At 47.9% G+C, this 12,524-nt stretch overlaps 1 protein-coding gene across 6 annotated transcripts in view; it reads right to left on the bottom strand.

The window, feature by feature from the left end:
- Hs6st2 (heparan sulfate 6-O-sulfotransferase 2) overlaps positions 1-10,673 on the bottom strand; it is a 289,394-nt gene extending 278,721 nt beyond the window's left edge. For 3 of the 6 annotated variants that reach the window (XM_005401207.2, XM_005401206.2, XM_005401208.2), the window contains exons 1-2: positions 9,996-10,672; positions 8,645-9,163 (exon numbers count right to left, since the gene is read on the bottom strand). In XM_005401207.2, the coding sequence (XP_005401264.1) occupies positions 8,645-9,163; positions 9,996-10,423 (947 nt within the window). In that variant the 5' untranslated portion in view covers positions 10,424-10,672. Of the gene's footprint in view, positions 1-8,644; positions 9,164-9,282; positions 9,358-9,686; positions 9,932-9,995 lie in introns of those variants that run through there. The other 3 variants (XM_005401205.2, XM_013523047.1, XM_005401209.2) reach the window with 3 other exon arrangements.
- Positions 10,674-12,524: the final 1,851 nt, after the last annotated feature.

The raw sequence follows: 12,524 nt of genomic DNA, 5'->3' as shown, positions 1-12,524 counted from the left end.
CAGGACCTGCCAGGTAGGCACTGTGCTGCTGAGCTACACCCCCAGCCCACCCAAGTCAATTTCTAAAACTTCTCTGCTTGCATTCATTCTCCTGTAGGAAGTTAGCCAAATCCCAAGAATCCCCATGAGCTGATACTCTGTTGAGGACTTGTCCTTATTACTATAGTTTGGGAAAAAGTAAATTCATGCAAGGAATGATGCACACGGGTCTAATCCATTTGATGTAGATCAATACATTGCACATTTCAATTGCCCTGTCTTCCTACAGAAAAGTGCATGGAAGTGATTCACTGAGCCTAAACTCATCACAAGAAAGAGACCAAGTGTCTCAGGCTCACTAGGGCATCTCTGCTAGTAAAATTTAAAAAGCAATCAAACTGAATAAGAAGTCTTTGCAGACATTTACATCGGGGAAGAACGCAAATCTTGACAATTCAGAGTAAATGAAGTGCAAATTATTCTCTTACAATATAACCCAGAATTGGAGCTTAAATTGTGACTGAAAAAGAGCCCACAGTTTAATCAGAAAAATATATTTTTCGGTAATTCCCATGAGCTCATATTTGATACATTTATATCATGGGATAACAAGTTCAAAACTACCGCTAAGTTATAAATACAAAATTTATGCAGAATTTGCATGTATTGAATCTTATTTTGAATCTGCATGTGTGCCTACATTTGAATATTTATAATATTCCAGAAAAAGCACAGTGGAATGTGCAAGACAGATTTATTTAGTGTAATGCTCTGAAATGTGTCAAAGTCTTCAACACTGTTCTTAAGAGGCAAAATGGCAGAAAAAACAAATGGAATGCAATAATACCAACTGAATAATCTGTGAAGTCCAATACCAAGTAGAACAAGAATAGCTCTATTGCCTATAATATTTTGCTAAAGTTTAGGAAAATAGTTCTCTAAGTTTACAATGACATTGCTTTACATGAAATGTAACATTAGGTGGCTTGTTCATTGCCCTTTCATGGAAAGGGGGAAATTCTCATCCGTGCCTTTCTTTCTAAAATCAATGACTAAATGTCTCATTTTATGCCTCATAGAATATCAATACAGTATTAGCTTTTCAGCTGTGAACTACATTCTTCACACTGTCAAAATAACATGTAAATAGGTGTGGGTTCAATAATGGGATTCTGCACCTCACTATGTTTCTGGAATAGCCTCACAGGTACCCAGACTTGTTGGGCAATGAAGTTGTTATAATCAACGTAATTTCTGGTTAACTAAGAATAATACTTGCTGGCAGTGAAACTGCTCTAGGAGGAGGCTGTCCAGCAATGGACCCTCCTGAATGAGAGGAACACGTGGCACTAATCGATCTGAGATCTTAGTTACCAGTGTTTAGAACCACAGCCCTTTAGGACCCCAAAGACTTTCTTCCTCCAACTTCTCCACCAACTCACCTTGAAAGGGGACCAGAAAGGGCCAAATTTCAGAGTATCTTGAGTGGGTCAGCAAAAACCTGATATTTCCAAGTGTGTACCATTATTAACTTCTATTCTGTTCAATTTTTTTAATGAAAAGAAACAGTAACAAGTCACTTAAATATCTCTACACTGATGGGTTTAAGAGTTTCATGGATTATATGGGAATATCATAACAGCAAATTAAGAAAAGTCAGCAGCCAATACCTGATGTATCTATCACCTCTGCCTTTCAGTCTGAGGGTTGACTGGGCTAAGGCTACTTTTCCCAGGAAGTGCAGTCATGATATCAAGAGGCTAATGAAATAAGCCATGGTAAAATATTATTTTAAAAATTGTTAATGTTTACTTTCATTATAAGGCTAATTCAGGTTTATAAAGGAAATTTTTAAAACTTTCATGCTTAGATTTGGGAGGGGTGGGAAGGCGATTTCTATTTTTCTTTCCCTCTGCCCTCCTCTGCTCTCTTTTTTGCTGTATCATGATTATAGTCATAGAAGATCTGCAATTTTCTGGATTTTCTTAGCATTAAATCACAAATAATTGTCCACATTCTTTAAGAGGGCATTTAAGTGGATTTGTAATAATCCTTAAAGTGAATGAACTGAGATTTCTTCAGCCATTCTCTTGTCTATGGACATCTCCATGTAGTTGCTCCAGTTCACTTGCTACTATATATTTTCTTAGAACACTGTACTTCCCCTCTCCTTGTGGCACTTCTCACAGTTTTAAGTAATTAATCATTTGTTTCATGTCTGTATCTCCCACTCCCTGAGGGGAGGGACCATGTTTGCCCACTTTCTGTTTCCTTTTTCCGGGGTAAGGGGCAGTTCTGGGGATGGAATCCACGGCCTCACGTATACTAGGCAAACACGACCACTGAACTGCACCTCCAGCTCTCTGGACGTTCAGGGTTCCCCTACCCCCAGCACATAGGTGCAGTGATAGCAAACACTCAATAAATATCTGTTGAATAAACAAATTAGTGAATGAATGAAAAGTATGTGTAGAATTATAGTTTTCAGTAAAACTCACACATGAATTTGTGCATCAATGAAATAAAGAATTGTAATATCTGTGTCTATATTTTCTAAGTTTTTTCCCAAAGGATTACAGTATTCAAGGTTACGTTCTCTCTGATTCCCAGTACCAAAAAAAGATTAAGTTTACATTCTCATCGTAATTTCTAAGAATTAAGATATTAGCCATACCTTTGTCAGCAGTGGCTACTGTTTTTTTGCTTGGTGGAGATACAGGTTGGTTTCTGTTGCTTTAATTGAGCTTAGAGAAAAAAATAAAAGGTATCCTAAGTTTAAGTGTTTATATCTGCATTTCTTCTGTACCCGTGAGACATAACAGTTTCTCCATATCTGGAAACTAGTTGTGGGTGTGACACTGTAAATCTTCTGGTTGTGCCCTTTGTTTCTCTAATCGATTCATAGGATTTCTTTGTGCAGGAAAGACTTCAGCCTTTTGTCTGTTGTAATTGTTGTGCATATTTTCACCAGTTTGACATATGCCTTTTCATTTAGGCTTTTTTTCTTTGACAGATGAACATTTCTCATTTTTATGTAATCATAACTGTCAATCTTTTCCTTTATTCAAACTTCCCTTTCCTTGGCTAAAAGTCCCATATGTGAACTGCAGCTATCATTTAAATAATAACGCCAATTGTAAATTCAGATGAACTGGGTTCACAGGTTCCCACATATGCAACGAAGCCCAAACCTGCCACAGAGCACAGGTTCTCATTTCCTTACAAGCGCTGTCTACTACAAGCCTAAGTGACAGGGACCACTCATGACTAGCATTCTCCCTACCCAAAGCACATCCCCTTCTGCATGCTTCTGTGTTCCTCAGTGGTACAACCTCCACTCAGGACCAGCAATCAGGGAGGTACTTTGAACTCTAGACTTTACTTATTTCTGTGCTTCTTACTCTCTTTCCATCCAAGAGCTTCTCATACTCACTGGGGTTCAACCTCTTCCCTGCCAGTCCAGACCCTCCAACAGTGGGGCTGCACCCCATCTACCTCCTTAACCACTACCCGTCCAAGCATGCACCTCCTCAGCTCTGCCACACCTGGCGAGGGGAGGCTGCCATGAGGATGCCATGCCCATCCACCATGCTGCTCTTCTTCAATATGCAACCCCCTTAGTCCCCGAGGCCTTCTCAAATAAATCTCTCCTTTTCTTGCCCTATTCCTCATGCATTGCAAAGGAAGAGGCCATACCAGAAAGCATCTTGTTTGAATCTCCCATCTGACAGAGGAGATACTGTGGCCAAAGAAGGAAAAGGATGTGCTCAAAATCAGAATTCCCTCTTCCACCAATGTCTGTACTATGCAATTCTGTGCTTCACATATGCACTTGAGGCTGAAGATGGTGACGTGTGCTGTTCTGGCTTCGTCTTGTCTCTTATGTCTGTGGACTGCTTTCCCTGTACTGAAGGTATAACCACCAGGTTTGCCCTGGTTTGGCCTAAACTACAACATAACAGACAGATATTTCCCTTATGTTTAATATATTCTTGTAAGTAAAGACATTATTGCCATGAATGACAAGTCTTCCTTGGAATATAATAAGCAGTTTCATAAAATTTCATTTAATGAATGACAGAGAAAAGAAATGACTATTCTTTTAATGGCATTTTGCACTATCTCAGTTGATGCCTGGTACCCATTAAAGAGAAGCTTTCGTATTTTCATCGCTACATAACGGCACTAACCTCAAATTAACAGAAGGCAATCCTGAGTAACACTTGGACTACCTGAAAACTTAGAACTTTTTTGGAAACTCAATGATTTGTCCTCCATACCAGATGTGAGCTAATATTTGCAGCATTACAGAGACATTATCATGGTAGCTTTCTCCCCAGACTGATGAAGTGGGTGGGGGCAGTACAAAGTTTCATCAAAAATGGCTGAAGAGAAGCACGCTCTGCCAAAGGAAGGTGAGCATCCAAGAGCCCGCAGCCTGATGGACCACAGGATTGCAGCACTGCCGGAGGAACAGTGCATTCACACCCTACTTCACCCGGTATCACAAGCCTGTCTCATCATCTTGCCTTACCACAAAATCAAGAACAGGAGGGAATGCAGGCTTAGGCATGACAGGCATGATCAGGCACATGCACGCTACAGTTCTAACTCTTTCAGAACACAGCATCTTTTTAAAGGAGATGGAAAGAAAAGAAAGCCTTTACCACAATTGTTTTAAATGAATAAATACCCCCACCAAAGAAAACTTCTCCGTCTAAGCAAAAAACCTTTCAGTCTTTTCCCGTCAGTGATATCCTGCTGGATTTTAGATAATTGGTTACTCTTCCAAATGGCTGCTAAAAATTTTAGAGATTTTAAAATCTAGGATCGAGTATCTGGCCAGATTCTCTGATATGTACAGTCACAGGCCCTGAACCCACATATATCTCGTGTGTAGCAGCCAGCATGGTACTAGTGTAATTTCCTTCCCAGTTCTGAATTCCTCCCACAGACCAAGTGGCATACTAGAGTTGGCTACAAACATAGGAAATATGGCTTGAGAAAACTATGCAGAATTTGGGAATTTTAACAGCTGCTGGGCAACAATATTTTGATACATTTTTTAAAGTGGTCTTAGAAATTCTAAAATGAGCAGGACTCTTTTCTGACCTCCGACAACATACTGGCAAACAGATGGATGAAATGCAACTTCTAATTTTTTTGAGAGATATTATTTCAATAAACAATTTAAGCCTTTTGCCAGACAAGCACAGCCCCTCCTCGCCAGGCAATGTGAGCACAGTAGTTTCTATTCGGCAATTACATATCACCCAAGTACTTTACCATCCACAGCGGAAGAAAATATCTCAAACGTAGCACCGGGAACAGGAGTCAGGCTCTTGGCTTGCAGCCAAGACAACCTCCCATGCTTCCACTAAGTGAATGAATGGCTGCGGGTCAGGAGGTGGTCCGTGTTTTTCCTAATGACACTCGCCAACCAGGCCCCCAAGCCCCTTTTCATTCTGCTCCGCTTTGCAGGGATTTCCAGCAAGGCAAGGAGAGGCCGCTATGACAGTCCAGCTCCTGGTGAGCATAAAGTGTCAGGGATGTCAAATACTGTTCTCCCAATAAGGGTGGCAACCCTGGCCCAATCACTTGCTGAAACCAATGTGTAAAATTACTGATGACAGTAATGATCCTGAGGATAACAACAACAGCTAACATATACTGGGTGTTCACTCCATGGTAATTACTAATCGGAAATACCTCGTCATGTTTTTGTTAAAGCCCCTGTGCATCAGGACACAGTCAACAGAGCAAGGGTTGTGACAGTACTGCAGTGAGATTCCTATTGTGCCACGAAAGAGCTCAATAACCTTGAGAAAGTCCTTCAACTAATTTGTACTTTATTCTCATGGGAATGCTTTTGTCCACTTTGTCCTTCTCCAAACGATAGTGCAAATTTATAGAGCAATACCAAGATAGCAACCCAAAAACACATCTGAAATGCACTTTCCACACAGGCTGTACTCCAAGGTCACACAGCTGATTCAGTGCTGTTCTAGAACTAAGGTAAAGGTATCCGAATGCCCAGCCAGCCAGCCAGCGCTGCTGTTTCCTTCAATTCTACAGAGCCCAGAAACCATCAGCTGGCATGAAGAGGCTGCCCTACAAGGGAACTCTGGAGGCAGACTCCCATCTTCCCAAGGTAAGCTCGCTACTAGCAGCAATCATTGCCAGTGCAGATCCTTAGCTGCTACAATTGCCCCTCTGCTGCACATGTGCACACTCACAACAGATCCACCCTCGACTCCCTCCCACACGAGTACCTCTTAGTTCTTACGGGTCATCAGAACTGCAAGCAAGGATCTGTCACCAACCTGGGAAATTCTGGAACCCTCAGGCTATGGCTATTCTTCAAAATGCCTATTTCTAGGTTGGCAGGAATGAATGAAATTAAAAAGCACCCTTCAATTAGCAGTGTGTGGCAAATTTTATTTCCTTTTTGTAAATGCCATAAAATCTAGTAACTGACTCTTGAAAACATGGTTCTTCTTCAATTAGACTAGGTGGCACTATAGTATCACCCTTTTAACAGCAAGAAAATCCTACTTCATTACAAATAATTTTCCTTCAGTATGGGATATCCAAGAGGCTTTGCAGGGTTCTGGTCAGCTCATGGAGAATGTCTGAACGAATCTGCCAAAGGATGATGGTGACCAAATAGATAACTCAGGTTACATTAATAATGTGTGTTTGTAGATGCCACTTCCTGACCCACATGTTCAAATTACTAAAGGCACATGTGTCCTGCAGAACTCCAAACAAGTCTGTGCCTTCCATGGCCACCACGACCTTATTTTTACTATTCTGCCACAGTCATAGCTATGGAATCAATTTTTCCCATAGAGATTTTTTAATCACACTATCCCTCAGCACCTACAAGCCCTGTCGACATGAGAGATTATTTTCAATATTGATGATAAATTGTTTGGGAACTCCTTAAACATCAGATTTTTTTTTTCAGTATGGAGATTGAACCCAGAGCCTTCTCACTGAGTTACATTCCCAGTCCTTTTGTTTTTATTCTGATATAGGCTCTTGCTAGGTTGCCCAGGATGGGTTTGAAATTGCAGTCCTACTACTTCAGCCTGCCAGAGTCCCAACAACAGAATTGTGTTGTGACAATAAGTTACACAATCCTGGTAATGGATTGATGTGGTCAACTTCCTGGGGCAAGGTTCTCTCAGGATGGAAAAGCAAATCTGTTAGTCTAGAAAGGAAATGAAAGTTCAAGAGTTCTCCAGAATTCTGGCATTTGAGAAAGGAAATGGAAGGAAGAGAAAGTGAGCAGGAGAGGCAGGCAATGAGGTTCCTTTTAAATGGTAATAATAACCAGAAAGTCAGAGGGCCCCTTCTTCTGCAGCTGGACAGAGGAAACCACAAGGACTTGCATCCTAAAGCTGCCTTCCAGGCAGCTCCTAGTCCAAGTCACTGAATGCCTCCACACAGGGGAGGGTGCAAAAGAGACCCAGGCAAGCAGCCACTGCAGCAGCAGCTTTGAAGATCCCTCTCTCCTTAAAGGGGAGGAGGGGGCAAGGCCATGTCCTTGCCCACTCAAAGACACCATTGAAAGGCTCCTTGGCAACCAAACCCACCTTGTTCACTCCTTACACTCCCTGACCCAGTCCAGGTTTGTTTTTAGGAAATCTGTGAAGCATTAGACCAGGTTGGAACACCGTCTGTCACCTGAAAATAACCACACTGGACCCTTCACAGCATTCCATGACCTCTAGCAACTAGACATTGCCATTGCGCTACAGGGAAGAAGATACCTTGCTGGTTTCCAGCTAGCAGGCTACTAGGGACTGTTCATAAATTAGCTTTTTCCATATCTTCCCCAGGCTCCCTGATACTTGGCATGGGGCACCCAGTGTTGAGGCTCCGCATCTTTGTTCATCAGGAGAGAGTCCAGGGCAGCGTCCCAGCACGCCCCTGAGCCCGCGGGGTGCCAGTCCCCGAGCTGGGAACAAAACCTCTCTCCAGGTGTGCACACAGAGGACCGAGAACAACCACTCGCCCAGGGAGAGCAGGGCAAAGGCAGAGGGAGGCAGTAAAAGTAGGGCAGGAGAAGAGAAATAGAAAAGATGAAAAGGAAGAAAAGCAAAAGAAAAGGGGGGCTTAGACACGGAAAGAGAAGGAAAGAGCGAGCAACCAAGAGCACACAAGATCTGGAAAACAAGAGGAAAAGAATTTTCTCGCTAAAAGAAAAAAAGGGAGAAGAGAATTCGGGCATAAGGGGAAAAGACAGCATGGAAAGGAGGCTTTGGGACGGAAGTGCACAAGAAAGGAGAGCAAAAGGACGAGGACCTTGGGGCGCTGCCTGCAGAGCACGGTTCCCAGTGCTAACGTGGTACTGGGGCCAGGCGGTGGCTGCGGCGGCCTGGTTGCTTGGCCCGCACGGATTCCCAACCACCAAGCCGACCCGTCTTCCCACACACCGAGGGCAGTCCCAGGCCAGAGTCAAAAGACTTTCGGAGGCCGCCACAGCACTGCAAAGGTGGGCACCTAACTCCTGCCTATCCGGGTGAGACCGCCTGAGAGCCACGGTGCGCGCCCGGCGCCAGATAGCCGGCGGGCGGCGCCTTCCCGCCCTCGGCCGGCCCAACCCCGGGTCGGTGCCGCGTTTCACCTGCCCGCTGGGCCGCGAAAGAACACACACCTGGAAGGTCTCAGTCTGGCGTCGCGCTTGCCGTCCACCATCGCGGGCACGCAGCTGGTGAGCTCGGTCCAGTCGGCGTGCAGCCCGCAGCTCCAGCCCGTGGAGAACCTGGAGAAGAGCCAGGTCTCCCGCTTACCCGGCCGGTGGCAAGTGCATTTCTTCTGACCCACGCGGCACTCGCAAGGCTGCTCCAGCTGGATGTTGCGCACCAGGTGGCGACCGAAAGTGGTGCCACCGGTCTTCTGGATGTGCAGGAACACGATCAGGTCATCGCCCTTGATGTCGAAGTCTACCTTGCGCAAGAGGTCGCCACGGCTGAAATTGTAGCGGGGCACGAACCTTGCGGAGCTCTCGTCCTCCGAGCGGTACGGGTCCGGCACCGGTGAGCTGAACGCCTGCAGGCGGAGGAGCTGGCATTCTGTCCCGGGGCACACGTATTGGAGCACGATCACGGCAAATAGGAAGAACATCACCAAAGCCAGCAGCAGCTTGTTGGATTTCTCATCCATGTTCCCGACGCTGGGGGAAACCCAAGCTCGTTACGTCAATCCCGCAGCTCAGCCCGAGCTCGCCGCGCGCCCGCACCGCCCCCTTCCCCCGGCGGCGCCCTTGCGCCCCTCTCCCCCTCCCCTGCGCACCGAGTACTCGGCGGTGGCGGTGGCGGTGGCGGTAGCGGCGGCCGCGGCGCCCTTCCCCGCTTTCTTCCCGGCAGGCTCAGCGCTGTGGCTTCTGCCGCAACCCCCATCCCGACTCTTTCCCGCTGGCCGCCGGCCCCTTCCCTCCGCCGAAGCCCTCTGAAGCCCCTTCGTAGGCTATTATACCCGCCTGACCCCCTCCAGTCCCCGTCGTCCGACTCCCCAACTCGGGTCCCCAGACGGGCCCCGCAGTACTCGCTCCACTCTCCATGGCTCCCATCGCGCTTCGCCCCTGGACTCCTCCGGGCTCCTCCGACCCCAACCCCCGGGCGCGCGCCGCTGCCTGCCTCACTTGCAGGCTCTCTCGCGTCCCGAAGCCCAGCTCCCGCGCGCACCCAGTTGCCCACCCGGGTGTTTTCCTCCAGGGAGCTCTGAGCAGGGGTTCGGAGTTCCTCTGCGGGAGGGAGCCCACAGGCAGCCCGACCTGCAAGCGGAGTCGCTGCGCTGCGGGCGCCTGTGGAACGGCAGGGCAGGGCAGGGAAGGACCCGAAGCGTGGTCACTTGCGCGCCGCGCTCGGTGGGCCAAGTCCCCGAGACCGGTCACCACCGGCTAGCTGAACTTTGCGCCCTTGCCTCCGCTCGCAGCTGCCGTTCCTCCCCTCATGTCCCCTGCGCGCCCTGGCGCAAGAGCGCGAGCCGCGCTTTCTAGAACCTACCTGGCCAGGGGGCCGAAAATCTTGGAGAAGATTGCACTGAGCACGTGCTTCAGCGAGTGGCCCAGGGCGGCCAGGCCCCGAGTGAGCAGGGCCCGGCAGAGGGAGCCCAGGTCCCAGCGTCGCCTGAGGTCGTTCATCCGCCTGCGGCAGCCTCGGGGCAGCAGCGCGAAGAGCGGGGCGCTCAAGGCTCCCGCCAGGGAGAAAGATGCCTTGATGGGCTCGTCCCGCAGCGGCCGAGAGTTGAATCCGTGAGACACACCCCTAGGAGGGCCCGCGCGGACTGAGGCTGCGACTGACCCGGGCTGGCTCGCTGCCAATTCGGCCTCTACTCTGGAATGCCGGCGGGGACAGGTGGTGCGGGCGGGCGCTCGGTGCTCCGGTTGCAGTGGCGGCCCGAGCGCCCGGGCTGCACACGCAGGCAGTGCCATTCCCCCCTTCAGGCAACTCAGGGTACTAAGGATCAGAAGCAAGCTTGAATTTATATAATAATGCCTCACGCCCAAGAGCTCGAACCACTTCAAGAGCAGAGGACCTAGGTTTTCTTTCTTCTGCCTTGGAGAGCGGAGGTCACTCCAGCGAGCGCATCACTCCACTTTGGCTCGTAATTTCAGCCTCCTCTAAAATAGCAGAGAAGCAAATTGGACCTTTCCTGTCTCTCTTTGCCAATTTCCATTCACGAACGGAAGCGGGGGCATTTTGTGAAAAGGTAAGTCAGCATGAAAAAGGAAGCATGCCCAAAAAACAGTGCAGGCAGGGAATCTGAGCATTTTCAAAGCAAACACTCATTCTCACTCCTCTCTTTTTTTCTGAATCTGCTGCGCCAAGCCCAGCCCTGCGGGAAGACTTCATTCGCAAGTGTTTATTGGATGAATGGATACAATATGTAACTACACACGGTGTTGGAGTGAAACCATCTATTCCTGGGTGATGTGACACACGAGGAAACCGAGGCCCAGAGAGGACTAAGGATGTGCCCAAGATCACACAACAGAGCCCTAGGGTTTGTTCCCAGAAAACCAGGCACTGTCCACCAGTTTCTCGATAAGATCACCACCTCTTTTTAATAAATAGGCATATATGTTATCAAGCGCTACCGTCCAAAAGGCTTTTCTCGGCTGCAGGACCAGGCATGCAGGGGTTAACAAGGAAACAGTGGATGTCCTTTCAGGACAAGGACCCTGGGAACTTAGGCTCAGGCTGTGCTCATGTGATTAGTCAGGGGAGTTTGCGGTACATCAGGACACTGGTGTTTTCTTAACTGAGTATGCACTCTCACCAGCCCCGCTGCCACTGCAGAAGGGGCACAGGGTGGCAGCAGTGTTTCAGAGTAGTGCAGTGACACTGTGAGCTGCATCTTGGGGTGGAGGTTTCCAGAAACAGGCCCTCCTAATATCTCCCTGCCTGTGCTCTGCTCCACCCCTGTCCTGGTCTTTCTGTACTTTGAAGCAGCAACCTAGGCACTGGGCAGGAACCCTGAGAAATATGTCACTTCTTTGCCGAGCATCCCTGCCGTAGTCACTTGCTCCTCCGGAGCCTCAGTTTCCTTTTCTGTAAAATGGGACCAACTAGGTTACTGTGAAATGACATGTTGAAACTTTGGGCAGCTCCAGATGCAAGACCAGTCCGGTTTACCTGCTGCTCTAGACTTCGGTGTGCCAAGTGACCCTAGCCCTTCTCAGGCCATTTTATAGCTGTGCCCCACACTGTTCGCTCCCTGGGATCCTCAGCTTTGGCTGGACTTCCGTGGGGCTACAAACCTAGTTGGGTCAGAGAGGAACTCTGTCCAGCTATAGACACAAACGTTAGTGGACTTCTCAGGAACCCACATTTCAGACATTGCAGGCATTGCCTGTGCTAAGGCTCCAGGGAATAATTTGATTAACTAGTGAAGTTGTGCTAAGGACCAGATGCAGCAACTTAAGAGGTAGAGTTGTTAGCTTCCCCAAGAACTCAAGCCTGGTGCCCACCCCCCTGGGCTTGTGGGACAGGACCTGTTGCCCCCCACCAAGGCAGGTAAGAAAGTGAGCCAAAGAGTGGCAAGCAAAGGGGTGGTCCAGAAGCTCAGCTGCCGCCCACCCCCAGCCTGCTGGACCACCCATAGTCAATCTCTTTAGCCTGCCCATAGGTGGCTCCCTTCATGGTGCCATAGAAGAGTCCCCCTCCACTTTCATACAATTACAGTGGCATTCAGTGGATCACAGAGAAACGCTTGTGAACCCATGTTTCACTCATTCAAGCCCTCAGCAACTAACAGGAATTTCTAGTGTAAAAGGGATTTTAGTTTATTAGAAATTGGGGAATGCCTTGGGTGGAGGGCACAGGAAGGTGATGAGCAATAGGAAAATCAGGATTTACTCATTTAAATTGTGAACAGCAACCTGTGCACAGGTGCATGTGTACTTACACATGCACACACACACTCAGTGTGACTTTCAGAGGAAGAGGCCAGTCAGGTTGATAGCTATGGAGCCAAAGGAGGGACAGGACAGAGCTGTAAAGCTCAGTATCTAAGATCTAATATATCGCTAA

The sequence above is a fragment of the Chinchilla lanigera genome, unplaced genomic scaffold, assembly GCF_000276665.1.
Source record: "Chinchilla lanigera isolate Chin_1 unplaced genomic scaffold, ChiLan1.0 scaffold00072, whole genome shotgun sequence".
Classification (NCBI taxonomy): domain Eukaryota; kingdom Metazoa; phylum Chordata; class Mammalia; order Rodentia; family Chinchillidae; genus Chinchilla; species Chinchilla lanigera.
Note: the sequence above shows the minus strand (reverse complement) of the source record. Positions and strands in the feature narration are given on the sequence as shown.